The sequence below is a fragment of the Micropterus salmoides genome, unplaced genomic scaffold (genome assembly GCF_014851395.1).
Source record: "Micropterus salmoides isolate LMB-PRFRI ecotype aquatic unplaced genomic scaffold, ASM1485139v1 Ms_hic_scaffold_12, whole genome shotgun sequence".
Classification (NCBI taxonomy): Eukaryota; Metazoa; Chordata; class Actinopteri; order Centrarchiformes; family Centrarchidae; genus Micropterus; species Micropterus salmoides.
Genome location: NW_024040263.1, coordinates 33,991,346 through 34,009,410, shown reverse-complemented (window position 1 = coordinate 34,009,410; position 18,065 = coordinate 33,991,346). Strand labels below are relative to the sequence as shown.

The 18,065-nt window shown below is 40.8% G+C and overlaps 1 protein-coding gene across 1 annotated transcript; it reads left to right on the top strand.

The window, feature by feature from the left end:
- The first annotated feature begins 1,378 nt into the window (after positions 1–1,378).
- On the top strand, positions 1,379–14,656 carry LOC119899980 (arachidonate 12-lipoxygenase, 12R-type-like). Its single transcript, XM_038714811.1, has 14 exons — positions 1,379–1,521; positions 1,623–1,827; positions 1,939–2,020; positions 2,211–2,333; positions 2,435–2,535; positions 3,640–3,806; positions 5,018–5,161; positions 7,230–7,433; positions 7,630–7,716; positions 7,829–7,998; positions 11,720–11,841; positions 11,972–12,072; positions 13,568–13,738; positions 13,933–14,656. Exons 1-14 carry the CDS (start codon positions 1,381–1,383, stop codon positions 14,110–14,112), a joined length of 1,998 nt encoding a protein of 665 aa, XP_038570739.1. The 5' UTR covers positions 1,379–1,380; the 3' UTR covers positions 14,113–14,656.
- The last annotated feature ends 3,409 nt before the right edge of the window (positions 14,657–18,065 follow it).

Here is an 18,065-nt window from a genome sequence, read left to right as displayed (position 1 = left end):
ACAACAGCATTATGATGTTCTACATATGTATACGTTGGTTGAGTAAAAATCAAAATCAAAATGCACATGTGGTCGTTAAGTCATTGTTTTTGTCAAGGGATTCTTGGTGACTTTCAACAGAGCCACTGTTTCTGGTTTAAAAAGGATCTTTTTGTAAAAGGTCTATCCCTGAAGAGATCCTTAGAAGAACCATCTGAGCCTGTCAGTGGCAAAAACAAGCATTTTCAAAAGAGGTGTAAGTGGGCGCCTCATATTTTACTACAGCCTACAATATACAGAGGCACAGCAGGCTTTATAGCCTAATATTAGGCTACAACTTGTATTCTACTCTTCCTGGGGCTCAGTGTTGTCAGTTATAGAACGTATGGTGACTAGTACTGTGTGAGTTATATCATCGCTGTTTAAAGTATCCTTTAAACTTGTGTAGTGTTGTACAGGGCTGTAATGTAGTGATCAATACTGCCTCGAGAAACAACCCATGTTTCTTAGATCTCTCAGGTAACCAGCTGCTTTACATCAGCCCCAAACTAAATGCTACCTGGATGCTGACATACTTCAACAACATGTGACTGGCTCCAAGAAAGTTTGAACCCAGTAGTTCTTTTTTAGTAGGTGGCTATAATGTAGTGCTCACTTCTACGGTCATAACAAAAACATATCATGTCGGGACCTACAAAAAAGTCTGTGGGAACAATGCCCTAAACCCAACAGGAAGTCGGCCAATTTGAATTTAACATTCACTTGTGACGATTCACAGGTTTCATATTTTAACGAACTTCAAATTTCTGCTGTGCCTTCTAAAGGCATTGACAATGAAAAGTTGTGCTATCTGTGAGTTTTCGGCGATGGGCGTGTCCGAGGTATAGCATTGAAAATCGATGATTCGCCATGAAACAAGAAGTTGTCATAACTTCAGTGTGCATGCTCAGATCTGCACCAAATTTCACATTCTTGATAAGGGTTCCTGTTGATCAAACGCCGTCGCTACTGCAGAGCTCTGCTCAGTGCTGCTCTCTACTGTTTTTATTAATTGCGTGTTTGCACCAAACATGACGCGGCACGCCTTTCGGTCCGCAGCAACACACCTGTTACGTTTGAAGTCGATTGGATGAACGGTTCCTGACATAATCCAAATACAAACACACACACAGATTTCCCTCTTTATTAGAGAGATCCACTCATAGTCATAGCGCCACCTGCTAGCAACAGGAAGTAAAGTCAAATCAATTGATTTACATGGTATTTTCACAGTGTGGGCCGCACTTCATGTTCTGGTACATATATATAACATATAATTAGCAGGTGTGTCCAGCGCCACCTAGGGGACACAGGAAGTCATAATTCAGAGCTGTCTGGTTTTGTCTGCGTTTCAGAGCGAAAATGATGGACTATGAAGTGACTGTATACACTGGGGATTTCCTCAGTGCCCATACTTTCAACGATGTCTACATCAATCTGGTGGGCACAGATGGAAGGACCAAACGCAGTTTGCTCAATGGATTTACATCCTTCATCGGAATAGTAAGTCCGAAATATCCCTCTGTATGTTTAAATGTTGGTTATTAAATACATGTTCTCTTCATTGTATAAATGTTTTTAAAACATTTCCCTTATTCCTCCAGAAGCCTCATTGTATCGTGTCCTGCCCAACATCCCTTGGAAAGCTAATCCTGATAGAGCTACAAAAAGAGTGTCAATCATTTTTCCTTAATAAAGCCTGGTTCCCTGCCAAGGTGGAAGTGAAATCCCCTGAAGAAAAGACCTACATCTTTCCCATCTACGAGTGGATCACTGACAGTGAGGTGCACCGCTTCAGAGAGGGAACAGGTTTGTGCTGTTCACTGACCACAGAAGACATAAAAGAAAAATTACTCCTGGAGTAAATTCATGCAAGCAGATATCAACAATTTCAAACCTTACTGTGGTTCTTTCTTTTAGCTCTGACAGACAGGGAAGACACCAGTTCTCCTGGCAGCTCCAGTCGGGAGCAGGAGCTGAAGCAGCGAGATCAAGAATATTGGTGAGAACCACACATTTTAGCTTAATGCACCCCAAAGCAAACATGTAACCACATTTGTTACGATAACATATGTTGGAATGAGTGCATGTCAACTGTATTATGCTTGCACAGTCTTCATCAAAGCTGCAGATACTGGTATGTAGACTGACCAAAGTTCCTTCAACACTCTGCTCTTCCCTGTTTTTGCTAGCTGGTATGTGTATGCAGAGGGACTACCTCACTGCATAAAGGAAAAAAACCCTTTTCTTCTGCCCTGGGAGGTCCAGTTCTCCTTCACCAAGGATAAAGATTTCATCTACAATGCAATCACAGGGTGAAGTCATTTATCTTTATAACTGTGTACCAGCTTACCTACCTGCCTATCAAAACTATTAAAGACATAACGATAAAGTTTGTACTTGCTTTATTTTCTAGGCTGTTTGGGCTGAAACTGGAGAAATGGGTTCATTGGATTCAGAACTGGACTAGTTTTGACGACATCCGTCACATCGACTTTAAACAGACCAACATATCAAGTACTGTACTATCATGGCAGTTTAATAGTATACATTCAACTGCGGGCATTCAGATATTCAACTGCATTTCATTACCTAAATTAATTGTCATTCTTGTAGTGGTTTACCGTTGAAACCATGAGTGAAGAGACTGTTTCATTCGATAAGAGCTACTGAATTTTACTGGCACAGCAGAGCTGCATGCAGCGTTGTTGTTGGCCCACGTCCACATCAACTTGTCTAAACTGGACGGCCCACGTAGGGGACCCCCTACCAGTCGGCTGGTACACGGCTTCCTACCAGACAAAGTTATCTAGCTCCTCTTTCAAATGCGAGACGTCAGTGTGAAATCTGAAGTTGTAGACAGTCTTGTAGTATTCAACAGCAGGTCACTGTATCGTAGACGGCATGATTTAGAGCCAGATGGTGGTTGAGAAATGGTTTCTCGTAGCTTTGGATATTATTAAAGAGGGCTGGTACAGGGATAAACTAAATGTGAATATGCTGCATTTGATGTAGTTATTCTGGCAGGTTAAGTGTAAGGTAAAATATACACGTTTACAGATGACTGAAAAAGTTGCTTCTTCTAGCAGCAAATATTAAGGCACATAGCAGCAACATATCGGCTGTTCTAAGTGTATTTTATACAGGAAAAGGGGTCTACCATCCAAATCACTTTCATCATCAAAATATTGGATTATAAATTTCACTTCAATATCAGCTTCGGCTTTAGCTCCCCAAAAAACGATATCAGTCTTGCTCTAGAAAACATAGAATTGTCTGTGTGGTGTTAGTTTAAGCAGACTGTATTTGTCTGTTGTTGTGACATAGATGAAGATCTAGAACTCTGGAACTTTTTCCAGCGACTCTATCTAAACAAGTTTCCTGATTTTCCTTTTGAGAAAGTTAAAATATAATTGCATATAATCAAGACAAACAACTGACTTTGAAAGAACTAGAAACAGAGTCCAGTTATGTCCGTGACTCTGAATTCTGTGAAACACATTGTTTCCCATTTTTCTGTTGTCCACATGCAGCAAACAGGTCAGCTGACAGTAGGAGAGCATTGTTTTCTTGTCCAGTGTTTGGAACTCAGTGAAGTTATTCTCGTTCTTATTTTTCCAGAATATGTCCAAGAATACTGGAAGGATGATGCTTTTTTTGGCTACCAGTTTCTGAATGGCATCAACCCCATGATGATCCAACGTTGTACAACTCTGCCCGATAACTTTCCTGTCACTGATGACATGGTCTTCCTCAGTGGTCAGGGTAAACTGGATGATGAAATGAAGGTACTTGCTGGTAATTAAATGTGAAATTGTATATGAAATATCCATATTGTATTACGATGACTTTGAGGGTCAAAACAAAAGGATATTTCACAAAACACAATGATATTTCAGATTATGGGAAAGGTGGGCCAACACCAGTTCATTGTCATTTCCTGTTTCTATTGTGAATGATTCTCAGCAGTGACCATGCACAAATTTTAAAGGCAATTGAAATAATATGGGATCATTTAAATTATAGTAACAGTCGCATCCTGAACACATCTAGATGCAAATATTAACTCACTGTTATAGCGCAACCTACTGGAAAAGGAAGTGAGCCTATAATGAGCAGCCCAGACGCTACATTCCACTCGGCCGCCACCGATACAGCTTTAACATGCTGCGTTTATCAAACAGGTATTATATGGTGCTATCATGGTGGGTAGATATACCCACATTTGGCGCTTGGTGGGTGTTAAACAAGGAAAGTTGTGAAACAGGAAGTTGTTATAACTTCAGTGTACATGGTGTAATCTGTACCAAACTTTACATGATTGATAAGAGTCATGCCCTAAACACATCTACAAGTCCATGTTCACTCATATTCAAGGCGCCACCTACAGGCCACAGGAAGTCACTGTTGTTACACTCTGATGTACTTCTGCTAGCAGGTTGGCCATATCCACTTTCAAACTGTTTCAGAAAAGGAAGTAACGCTTAACAGGAAGTGACGTTTAACGTGTGACAGTTGAGAGCTGCGTCATCTGAGTTGTGGCTTCTGCAGTGCGGCCTCGGCACTTCATATATAGCCTACAGCACCAAGCAACACACTGCAGAGAAGAAGCAGGACTTGTCAAGGAGTAGATTTTTCAATAAAGTCAAAAGTTTAGCAGATGCCCAGGGCTGCCTGACAGCGAAACAACCAATTTACAGCAATTTAGAGGGTCTCTTAGGCTGATTAGCACCATCCCACCTTAACACATTCATCTCTCTACTGAAGGCAGAAATCTCTGTCTGTTTGTGTTTCAGTTATGTCAAGAACCTTCACACAGGTATGTTGCTGCGGACATTGACTAGAATGGCCTTGATTATATCCGGCAGCCGTGTCCAGTGAAAGGTGTTGTGTTTTGTGAAATGTTGATGTTTTTTGAGCCTCAGGGCCACCGTACAGTATGAATGTGCAACAATTGCACCATCCAACAATTACTCACCCTCACTAAAATTTCAAACAGAGAGGCAACATCTTCCTGTGTGACTACAAGTGTTTGGATGGATTGAAAGGAAACATCATCCATGGGAAGCAGCAGTACGTGGAGGCTCCGCTGGTCCTTTTGCACAAGAGACCTAATAATGAGCTGATGCCAATTGCTATTCAGGTGAGATTAGCACTCAATCCTAGCTGATAGTAAACCTGTAAATTAGAATATTAAGATGATTATCGTTTAAACCATTAGATATATATTTCCCAGAATTCTCTCTGCTAGGATAACAATTTATTTCCTCCTGCCTGATCCTGAGCCATATACCAGTTTGACTGAGAGTCAAAGTCAGGTCAATTTCATTAGATGACACAAATGCACTGATGAAAATATGAATTTCCCCCTAAGGAATCACCATAGGAAACACCAGACACAACTGATTATGTCTGGTGTTTCTTTCATATCTGCCTTTTTTCTGTTTTAGTTAGCTCTCACACTTTTGTTGTCTTTGCTCTTTATGATTTATTAGTGTGAGAGCTGGAACTATCTTCTCTATCTGCTCCTGCAGCGTTTGTCCTAGAAACTTTGTTTCAACTTCAAATTGTACATTCTGTTCAGGAGATGGGTGCTATTACTTTTATTACTGATATCTATAATGGCTGATATAATATTAATATTTTTATGCATTTTAAAATGAATGGGTTCTTGGAAGCAGAAACTCAACTCTCTTCAAACCTTCTCAACTTCAAAAGCTTACTGCTCTGGCATATGTGCAGCTACGGGTTAGGGTTGGCGACTCCATTTGAGCTTTAAACTGTAGAAAAGATGTTGTTAGAAGGTGTTTGCTAAAATGTTTAGTTTAGGAGCTGTGTCCTTCCAAAGTGAAGGGTTTTACAGCTTTTAGGAGACTTTATCAGTACGTCACATGACCAGCTAGAGTGTGGAAAAAAGGCTTTGGTAGACCAGACATTTTTTGCTGCCATTCACGTATATTTATCTCCATAAGCACAAAAATGCATCAAAATGTAGCCACATGCCTTTTCTCTCTCTCAAAATGCTCAGTCTTCAGACTGTTTCTCCCCAATTCTTTAACTTGCAATATCGTCCTTCGTGTTTGGAATGTGGACACCTGATATATATTTTTATGCTCAGTTAAACTAAAAATACCAAAATGGCAAACGCACTTTTCTAGCAACAAAACATCTGTTTGTGAGCATGTAAGAAGTCTGGTTCAGTAGCTCAGTTGGTGGAGTGTCAGGCTTTAATACAGTCTTATGTTGCCAGACATGGGTTCGATTCCCACCTCGGCTGCCGGTGTTAATTGCACACAGCTGTTCGGTGTTTGAACTTAATGCTGGCAACAAAATGTTCATTTCCCGCTGACTTGCTTTTCAATTTGTATATGGATATGTGACAGTGCTCTAGACCTTACTACCTAAATAGTGGTGTGCATGGCATTTGTGGTCATCGAGTGCCGTCTGTTGGTGCGAAGTGGTCATTTCATGTCAATTGAACACATCTGATAAACAAGTTAAAAGTCAGGTGGTTAAGGCTGGCCTTCAGATACGAAGGTTGAGGGATCAAATCCCATTATGAGCGTATTAACCAAATGGAGTGAAAGTCTTTGGTATATGATAGTTGTTTTTTTTACCTGTAGGTGACGCTACACGACTTGAAAAATTGCTGATGGAGCAGCTGTGTGCAGCGGTAGCAGCCACAGCTAACAGCTCTCACAAGCATTTTTTTTGGAAATGCCCATTCTAGTTGTCCCTAATGTGTTGCACCTGGTGTTCCTCCCTCCCTGCTCGTTTGTGTCAGCTTAAAAAGTTCTCAGTTCTGTTCAGCCTCTGCTGAATCATTGTCTTGTTAATGTGTATATTCCATGTCCCGCTCATCTGCCTGTGTCTTCTGGGATGTTTATTCCACATCTATATCACCTTCTGGATGTTGTTTGCTTCATGGTTTTGGACTTTACATTTTCTGTTTTCTGTTTTGATGACCTGGTTTAAAGTTATATTTTACGTTTGGATTCTGGAGTTGTGCGCTTGGAGTTTTTCTTAAATAAATCAAGAAAAACCAGTTCTGCTGAGTCATTTCTCTGCTTCTGGGCCCAAAAGCCTGTTTTTTCCCTGAGCCCACAATAAATCCTGACAGACACTGTAGGAACCAGGCAAACATTCTTAAACATTATTAACCAGGACAAGTAATGGATTGTATGAACCACTTCCCCTCCAATCTCCTGCAGCTGAAGCAGACTGCAGGAGAGGACAATCCCATCTTTACTCCTGCTGATTCTGAGTACGACTGGTTGACGGCCAAGATTTTTGTGAGAAGTGCAGATTTCAACGAACATGAGCTCAGCTCTCACCTGCTGCGCACTCATCTGCTGGCCGAGGTTTTTGCCGTGTCACTGCTGCGCAACGTGCCCTCGGTGCATCCACTGTACAAGGTAACCATGAGGGAGAATACTGAATTTACTAATAAAGTTTATTCAACTTGCTGACTTTTTTATCTTCCAAAGTTGATGAACTATAATGTTTAAGTTTGTATACATTTGAAAGTATTTCACACTGCTAATATAAGAATCTAGATATTTGACTTTAACAAGTAATAGTGTGACTAACAGAGTTTTCTCTTTCCTTCAGCTACTCATTCCTCACATTCGCTACACTCTGCAGATAAACATCTTGGCTCGTGGTCATCTAATATCTGAGCATGGAATTTTCAACGAGGTACGAATAGACCAACAGTCTCAGTAGACCATTAACTAAACCATGTTTATTTTTTTCAATATCATGTACAGTATTTTTTATGCTATTCCTCACACATGAGAATGTTCCCTAGATTGGAGCTTTAACTGCAGAGGATTTGACCACAATCCTGAAGAGAGCGATGTCCTCGGTGACCTACAGCTCACTCTGTATACCAGACGACATCAAGAAGCGTGGGCTGGAGACTGTGCCCAACTTCTACTACAGGGAGGATGGACTCCAGCTTTGGGAAATCATCCACAGGTATTATAGGCAGTATCCATTTTCCACATTATGTTCATAATTTATATTTATATCTATACTATAAAAGTGTCTGCTAAATTAGTAAATGTAAATATTTATATTGGTGCAAAATCATGGATGTTTTATTGACATGAAGTTGCAATGCTATACAATATAAACACTTGTTAGAGTTAGTTAGAATACATTTGGAGGCCATGAAGTAAAACTTAAATGAATAGCCCATGATTTTATTTTCTTCAAATCACTGAACTCGCCCTGCCAACATTTGGGACAGGCCTTCAATTCCTTTCCTACAAAACTTTTGCTCAGCAAAGATGAAATAGGCTGCTATCAATAGTCAATATCAAATAGTTTATTTCTACCAAGCGGCAACCTCGCAGCAGCACACCTGAATGAATATAGGGGAGACACTGATCTTTTTTAGACAGGATTATCCTGATTTTTGCAATATTACGTAGGTGAAAAAAGGCGGTCCTTGAAATTTGCTTAATGTGAGACTTAAACGACATGTCCTGATCAAAGATAACTCCAAGATTCCTCACAGTGGTGCTGGAGGCCAGGGCGATGCCATCAAGGGAAACTATATCTTTAGATAATGCGTCACGGAGGTGCTTAGGCCCCAGAACAATAACTTCAGGTCATCCAGGTTTTAACATCCTGAAGGCACATTTGAAGTTTAGCTAACAGATGAGTTTCATCTGGTTTGATCGATAGATATAACTGAGTATCATCTGCATAACAATGAAAGCTTATGGAATATTTCCTGATAATATTGCCTTAGGTCCCGTGTCCACCAAAGTGTTTCTCAGCAGCTGAAAATGCCAACTGCTCTTCTGAAAACGCCCAGCAGGGAGCGCTAACGGGCGTTTTTGAGGCGCAGTGTTTTTTCTGACTGCTTTGGTTGCTATGAAAACTAAAGTCCGTGGTTGCAAGTAGTTCTACCTAACTTTACTGGATGTAAAAATGTCAACACTGGGTAGCCTACTTGCTCTGTATGAAGAGCAGGCTGATGCAGGTAGAGAGAGGATGGACTGGCTGTATGTGGGTTCATGAGATTTTGTGGGCGAGGAAACATCTCGGTAATATGTTGGAGTAGGTTACCACCGTTTGGTCCAAGAGGACGGAGCCCGGTTCCAGGATAGTAACTGTTGCTACAGTGTGGTATTTGTCCAGCCCCTCCTCTACTGTGATTGGACAGCTGGGTAAAAAGTGACAGTGATGAGCGCAGCGTTTTTCCCAAAGTTGCGGGCGGCTGTGGCTCAGGAGGTAGAGCGGGTTGGCCGTTAATTGGAAGGTCGGCGACAATCCCTGGCTCCCCCTAGTTGCGTGTCGAAGTGTCCTTGGGCAAGATACTGAACCCCGAATTGCCCCTGGCGGCTATTCCGCCAGTGTATGAGTGAGTGTGAAAGTTAGTTTCCGTTTGAGCACTTAGGCTCAGTGTGCGAATGTGTGTGTCTGGTGAATGCAGATGTAGTGTAAAAGCGCTTTGAGTGGTCGAAAAGACTAGAAAGGCGCTATACAAGTACGGAGCATTTACATTTACAAAGTTGAACATTTTTCAACTCTCGGGGACTGGGAAAAACGCTCAGCGCCTCGTCATGCTCCTGAGAAATGCTAGAGAGAAATGGAAGGTTAGATATAGGTCTATAGTTGGCTAAAACATCTGGATCAAAGTTGGGCTTTTTCAGAAGAGGTTTAATTACAGCTACTTTAAAGTACTGTGGTACATAGCCTGTTGATAAAGATAGATTGATCATATCTAGTATAGAGGTGCTGACTAAGGGTAAAACATCTTTAAGCAGCCTAGTCGAGGATGGGGTCTAAGAGGCAGGTTGATGGTTTAGATGAAGAAATTATTGAAGTTAGTTGGTAAAGATTGAGGGAAGCAAAACAGTCTAAACATATATCTGGTTCTACAGCTGTTTCTAAGGTTCCTGAGTTTAGAGATAAGTTGGTGCCAGTTGAGGGCAGGTCTTGGTGAATTTTGTCTCTGATAGCTAGAATTTTATCATTAAAGAAGCTCATGAAGTCGTAACTACTGAGAGCTATGGGAATACTTGGCTCAATAGAGCTGTGACTCTCTGTCAGCCTGGCTACAGTGCTGAAAAGAAACCTGGGGTTGTGCGAGTTTCAGTATTATACCAGTCTTATAACAGTCTTTGTTTTAGTGTTTTCTTTTTTAGAGGGGCTACAGAGTCGAGTGTCATTCGCAGCGAGCCTGCAGCACTATCAACAAGATGATCGATTTGGGAGGGACTGAAATTAGCATAGGAGTCCTCTGTTACTTTGTGACTTGATAATGAATTTAGAGCTGATGGAATCGCATCCTTAAATTTAGCTACAGCACTATCAGACAGACATCTTGTATAGACATTTTTGCCCAATGGCGAGTAGTTCAGCAATACAAACTCAAAAGTTATCAAACAGTGGTCAGATAAAGAGGGATTCTGTGGGAACACCACTAAATGTTCAATTTCAATACCATACACCAAAACAAGGTCGAGGGTGTGGTTAAAACAGTGAGTCGGTTCATGAACACTCAGAGAAGCCAATGGAATCTAACCGAGAGATAAACGCAGTACTGAAGCTGTCATTCTCAATGTCCACATGAATATTAAAATCCCCTACAATAATAACTTTGTCCGTTTTAAGGACTAAAGTTGACAAAAACTCTGCAAATTCAGAATACGGGCCAGGTGCTCGGTACACTATAACAAAAAGAATTTGTGCGATCTAAGCAGTTTAGAACTTGCTCAAGCAGAGGTTTGATACTCCGCCTCCTTTTCCCACCATAGCTGTGTGGGTTTAGCTGTGAACCAGGGTTTGTCATTGTTATCACTCACCCTGGTGCGTGATGTCCTCACAGAAGCTCATGTAAGACGTTACTGCCACTGTAAAGTCACGCAGACTGTTGGTAGAAGTCCTAAAAACATCCCAGGGGTTTACACACCGTATCACAACTTTAATCGTGAGAAGCTGCCATTTACCGGTCTTTGCATGCATGCACCTTGCGATCCTCGCCAGTCTCTTCCAAGTACTGCTTAAAAACGACATCATTCTTTGTGTGGTTCATCAATGGTAATGAATGATTTGAGCATTCTGTGAGGTGCACGCACAACTCTGCACAACACCGGATCTGCTGGTGCTCTGTCTCTCTTCCTCTTCTACCACGAATCTCTGACTATTTAAGATAACCCCTACTCCAAACACATCATCTGATCGACGAGCATGAGCTGTGTGTCCTGCACATTACTTCACCTGCGGTGGATTGTAGACACTGACCATAATGAATAAAGCAAACCAGTAAACAGTAATTATGGCCAAAACATGGAGACCGCCTTGTATCTTTATAAACTGTATCATAATTAGTTTTTTTCAGTTTCCTTTAATCAAATCAATACAGAAGTAGGGTTAGGGTCCAGGAGTACTACATTTAGATTTTGTACTAGGAGAGGATAAAATTCAGCTTTTTAATTATTGCGTCTCCATTTAATCTGGAGCGGTAACATAAATAGCTTCTGACATATCCAAGGAGAGCAGAAATATTAAAGTTGTTCAGCATGATCTACTGTGTCAAATATTGCCCCAAAGTCTTAAAAAGAACAGAAGTGATCTTTCTAAGTGATTACCATTAAATCGTCTTTGAAAATAGGCTGCTGCAGTGTGTATAAAAATGTTTCATTCAACTGTATTTCATCTAATTGTTCCACATTTCTGAAAGGTTTGTGCATGGAGTGCTGAGCTACTACTACAAGATTGACGATAACGTAGAGAAAGACTCTGAGCTGCAGAAGTGGATTCAGGACATTTTTAAACATGGATTTCTTTCAAAAGCAGAGACAGGTGGGCTTCAAAGAAAAGCAAAATGTCAATGAGGATAAATAGTGCTGTATTTGCGCCTTTCTATCATATAATCAAGTTTATTTCTCATAGATGTCTTCAGGTAATGCAGTTCATTCTCTTAAATTTGTAGGGATTCCACAGAGATTTACCACCGTGGCTGAGTTGGTCAAGTTTGTCACCATGGTGATCTTCACTGGCTCAGCACAGCACGCTGCCGTGAATTCTGGACAGGTGAATCCTTCTAATGCTATTTAAATTACATTTTCAGTTTTCTCTGAACTGGAGAGACATGAATGATACCTGACTCTGTGTATGGTGTAAGTGAGCCTTTCATATAAACAAGGATCGACAGCAGGTCTGTGAGGCTGTATTTTAGCACAGGCTAGCCAAATGTAATAATGATGATGCCAACATGCTGACTTTTAGCAGGTATCACAGTTTTAGTTTACCATGTTAGCATGCAAGAATGTGCACAATACAGTACAGCTAAGACTGATGTCTCCAGTTTTAAACCAAAGTATTGGACAAATAAACTTTTTGATGATGGCAGCAGATGAAAGGTCAGGGGATCACCAAAGTTATTACAGTTCATCCTGAGGGGAACATGAATGTCTCAACACTTTTTGGTTGAGACATTCAAGTTTCGAGACAAATCCACAAATGTGAACCACATGGCGGCGCTACACTAAAGGTCAGGGGGATAAGTCATTAGGATTCATTGTCTAGGGCAGAGGTCACTAATAGGCGGGCCGCGGACTCAGCCGCTGTCCTCTCTGGACCGCCGACCTACAGCAGATTTATTATTGAGACTTACTACCTCGTGACGCAGCGTTTCTATTTTAACCCGTGCAGCTAGCATTTACTGTACTCGTTTAGCGGCTGAAGAAACTCACAGACCAATCGCATGTGCTCCAATCGTCTCATGTGACGCTGCTCAGCCAATCAAATCTGTGCATTCCGATGCTTGCGAGTCGAGTCCGCGAGATTCACCAGAGACGTTTTGGAAACACACACGAATTGAGGAGACGAAAGGAAAAATAGATTTCACATAGCTTTTAATCAAGAATGTACAGATGATTACATGTATATTCTTCCCATGGGCAGTTTAAAACCCAAAATATCATACATCTAATCCTAGCTGGCAGGACAAGCCAGAGCTCACGTTTCTCACTGAACAAGAGAAAGTAGGAAAGTGAAGAGATGAGAAGAGGAGGCTGATCACTTGTTAATATATGTTGAGTGTTTATTTTAAAATTGGTTAAGACTGCACTTCATCACTTCAAGCTACATTCAAGCTTCATTTTTTCTAATGATTAGGCACTTTATTTTAGTTTACTTAAATTTAGAATTTATTATTATGGTAGTTATTATTTATTGTCCCTCCAGTTTGATGTGAAAACTGACAGTAAATATTCTTGAAATATTATTTAATTTGACAGTCCGTTGTTGACTAAAAACATGTTGATACAACTATACGTTATGGCACTGAATGATACCGCAAGTTAGTCGTTTTGATGTTCAGGACCTTTGCATGGGGAAATGTTCTCTAACTGGACCTCTTTGAATTCTAATTGAATACCCCTGGTCTAGGGACCATGACTGTCTTTTGTTCCAATCTTGGCAATACATCTAGTGGTTGTTGAACTATTTCAGTGTGGACCGACTGAACAACAGATGGACATGGCGTGATTTCAAAAAGTATTAATCTGTCATTCATTCACTGCAGTATGACTATGATAGCTGGATGCCCAACACTCCCACCTCTCTGCAATGTCCTCCACCAACCAAAAAGGGGACGACAAGCGAGGACACAATGCTGCAGACATTCCCTGATGTCAACGCAACTATTAAGGGAATAGCCACCGTGTGGCTCCTCAGCAAGCAGTCTACTGACTTTGTAAGTGCCCAAGACATCATGAAAAATGAAATTTCATAAACAGTTTTTGTTTCTTGTTCAAGTTGTGTAAAGTAGGGGAATATGTTATTAGAGCCAAAACACCCTTTGATCCTGCTCACTTCCTGCAACTGTACACTTTATTGCCAATAGTCTACGTTTAATAAAAAAATTAAATGTATCATTGATCTCATCAGGTTCCTCTTGGCCACTACCCGGAGAACCGGTTCATTGAGGAGACTCCCTGCCTGCAGATAAAGGATTTCCAAGGAGAGCTTGACAAGTTAAGGGTAAACATCCAAAATAGGAACAAGAGTCTGAAAGTGCCATACACATACCTGGATCCATCAAGCGTAGAAAATAGTGTGGCCCTTTGAGTATCAGAAGGAGGGACCTTCTCAGCTGGGAGGAACTGCATGCTCTGATACTAACTGATAATACAGTACTATTAAACTACTGCATGTGATCATTGTACACTGATCTGATTTTTAAACAGCCTACTTGGTGAAAATATACTGCTCTAAATCACAAACCACATTTTAATCTTATTCTTGTCAATGAATACACAGGGCATTTAATCAAATCAAATTACTGTGGGAAAAATATTATTTTGCATTGTGATTGTAACACTTTAGAAGTAAACTTACTGTCATAATGAAGTATAAATGAGTGTAGAGACCTATGTTTTAAATTTACTGTAGGCTGTGTAATGTGTAATCTCTGAGTAAACTGTGCGTCTGTTTCATCTCGTGACAGAACATAGCATGATTCATTCAGTAGAAGAAGGGCGGTTCTGTCACCAGTGAAAGAGATGTTGTTTCCTGTTCCTGTGAGGGATTTTTTTCTGTCAATCACCTGCCTGTCGTTAGACTTGTTTTCCTCTCATGCTGCATGTAATAAAGAACTGATACTTAACATCAATGTTGGGTGTTTTTCTTGTTTCTCTCACACTTACAAATGTAAAATCCAAAATGTAAAGCTAAATAAATAAATAAAATAAGGGACAGAATCAGGTAAAAGCCAGAGAAAAAATAAAGGTCTTTAAATTAGATTTGAAGTTCTCAAAGGTGGGGCAGGACTTGATGTTAGATGGAAGACTATTCCAAAGCCTGGGGGCAGCAACAGAAAAGGCTCAGTCACCTTTGGTTGTAAGACGTGAGAAGGGGACTAAGAGGAGTTGTTGTGAAGATAACTTGAGCGATCTAGGTGCAGAATATTGAGTTAGCATATCAGTAATGTATTGTGGGGCTAAGCCATTAAGGGCTTTAAAAAGAAATAATAAAATTTTAAAATTAATTCTGTATTTTACCGGTAACCAGTGCAAGTGAGACAAGACGTTAGTTATGTGTTGCCTTTTCTTTGTTCCAGTTAAAAATCTAGCAGCTGCATTTTGAATCATTTGTAGTCGGGAAAGTGTTGAATGGGTCAGACGCGAGGTGATAAGCGCATGTATAACTGTTTCCAGGTCTCTGGGATAAAAATGACTTCAATTTGGCTAAGTTGATAAAAACTGCCCTTCACGACTCAACTGATTTGCTTGTTAAAATTCAAAGAAGTATCCATAAAAACACCTAAATTCTTCACTACATTGTGTGAGTTTGTATTCAAGGGGACCAAGTGAATTACTTAAGCTAATGACAGAGCTTTCAGGGCCAAATAGAATTACCTCAGTTTTATTTTCATTTAATTGAAGGAAGTTCCTCGCCATCCAATCTTTGATATCAGTCAGAAAGTTTAAGAGGTTTTTCAGAGAGTGAATGCTGTCAGGTGTAACTGGTATGTAGAACTGTGTATCATCCGTGTAACAATGATACAAAATATTGTACTTCTCAAAAATAATACCAAGAGGAAGCATGTATAGTGAAAATAAGAGAGGGCCTAAAATCGCATTTAATGGCAGCAGGAGATGATGACAACAATTTCCTATTCTAACAGTAAACATTCTTTCTGTCCTGTCAGGTAGGATGTAAACCATTGTAACATCGTGCCCTGTAGACCGACTTTTTCCTCCAGGAGTTTTAATAGAGTCTCATGGTCAGTTGTGTCGAAGGCTGCACTAAGATCAAGCAGGACTAAAATAGCACTAGAGCCGGAGTCGACAGAGAGAAGGATGTCATTTTGCACCTTTGGCAGGGCAGATTCAGAACTATGAAGTGCTCTAAAACCAGATTGGAATTTGTCACAGATGTTAAAGGTGTTCAGGTAGGAGGAGACCTGGAGAAAGACAACTTTTTCTAAAATCTTGGAAATAAATGGTAGCTTGGAGATGGGCCTATAGTTGTTGTGATCACTGGAGTCAAGGCTGGGTTTCTTTAAAAGGGGTTGCACAATTGCATGTTTAAAACTAGAGGGGACAATGCCATTGGTTAAGGAACTGTTAATTATCGCCAGAATAAGAGGGCAAATAGTTTTGAAGACTTCCTTAAATAGGCGTGATGGAATAATGTCTACGGGACAGTAGATTGAATTCATATGCATGACCACTTCCAGCAGCTGGGAAGATGGCACAGTCTAGCTGGATGATTGGTTTCTAGGGGTCTGAGTCTGAGGGTATGATGTGAAATCTAATGCAGCAGAGGTAGCAGCAACGGCCGGAGTTAGGAAGGAGTTGATAGTTTTGAACAGTATGTTAGGTCTATGGGCATTATTGCTGACTTAACAGCACTTTGGTAATGGTTTGAGCCGTCTCTTAGGATTTAGCCATGGGGTACCAACAATGTTCGCCTTGTTTTTTTTGGTTTTAAAGGAGCTACACATTCCAGTGTGTCAGAGCAGGATGAGGCAAAAAGAGTGACTAGTTCCTCAGTGTCAGCGTTCGAAGATCTGAGGTGTGAAGTGTGCATGAAGATGTTGGAGAAGTGTGCGGCTGTGGAGTTAATAGATTGGCCAAGGAAATGAGGCTGGAAAGGGGACATGGTAAAGTGGAATTGAACATAACCATGAGATGGTCAGAGACACCAGTAGCAGTAATTTCAAGGTTGGAGACAGAAAAAACGCATGATAAGATCAAGTGTATGACCCTTCTGATGAGTTGGACCTGATACAGATTGTGTTAGACTGTGAGCATTTGCCCACTCGAGTCGGTTACGACGACGAACTGCAGTAAGGTTGAGACCCCGATGGGGACGATGAGCATGCAGATGAGCTTCCCTGAGACGGTTCCTGACAGTTTGTGCAGAAATTCTTTGGTTATGCAAACCGATTGTTGCAGCAACTGTCCGGTGGCTGTTTTCAGACGATCTTGGAGGTGAAAATGCTGGATGTGGAGGTCCTGGGCTGGTGTGGTTACATGTGGTCTGCAGTTGTGAGGCCGGTTGGATGTACAGCCAAATTCTCTGAAACGCCTTTGGAGACGGCTTATGGTAGAGAAATGAACATTCAGTTCACGGGCGGCAGCTCTGGTGGACATTCCTGCAATCAGCATGCCAATTGCACGCTCCCTCAAAACCTGCAAAATCTGTGGCATTGTGCTGTGTGATGGAACTGCACATTTTGGAGTGGCCTTTTATTGTGGCCAGCCTAAGGCACACCATGCTGTCTGATCAGCATCTTCATATGCCACACCTGTGAGGTGGATGAATTATCTCGGCAAAGGAGAAGTGCTCACTAACACAGATTTTGACAGATTTGTGAACAACATTTGAGAGAAATAGGCCTTTTGTGCACATAGTGAAACTCTTAGATCTTGGCGTTCAGCTCATGATGAATGGGGGCAAAAACAAAAGGGTTGCCTTTATAATTTTGTTCAGTGTAATTGAAACCTGTCAATTTATCATTGAAACTTTAAAAACTAAAGAGCCCCGGATCAGCAACGTCTGTATGTTCAGCAAACCAAAAGCAACATGTAATCTAATTCTGATTAGACTATGCGTAGACATATAATACGCACCATTAAAATGGAACTTACATAAACACCTTCAGGTGGTCATGATGAAGTCTCTGTCTTTTCTCACATTCCTGTTTGCTAGTAGTTCGCAAAAAGTCTCTTTCCAAACTGAGCAGAGGTGAAGATGCCACGACCTAGTTCATACACAAATAATAAGTCACAAAAAGACATTTTTTTAGTTGAATCATATACAAACAGTCAGAAGATTCAACTTTGAAGGCATTGATGTATTTGATGTCTCACTTTGTCCCTTCACGTAGTAACATAACATGTTGCTTCTTCCTTTGGATCATTGCGTCTTCTTTGCATTTGCATGTTTCACCAGCAGGTGTCAAAAGCCATCAGTGATTGTGAAGATTATTATGTCTTATTATGTCTCGTAAAATTCTGTAGCTGTGAAAACCAGTTACATATGAGCAACATCTGAACAGAAGTGTAATAATC

What these genes read in the sequence shown, in the direction of transcription:
- LOC119899980 (XM_038714811.1), top strand. Translation starts at nt 1,381, where the DNA reads ATGATGGACTATGAAGTGACTGTATACACTGGGGATTTCCTCAGTGCC. An exon ending in CAGCGAGATCAAGAATATTG is followed by an intron (nt 2,021 to 2,210) that starts GTGAGAACCACA and finishes TGTTTTTGCTAG; the next exon opens with CTGGTATGTGTATGCAGAGG. An exon ending in CTTTGGGAAATCATCCACAG is followed by an intron (nt 7,999 to 11,719) that starts GTATTATAGGCA and finishes CATTTCTGAAAG; the next exon opens with GTTTGTGCATGGAGTGCTGA.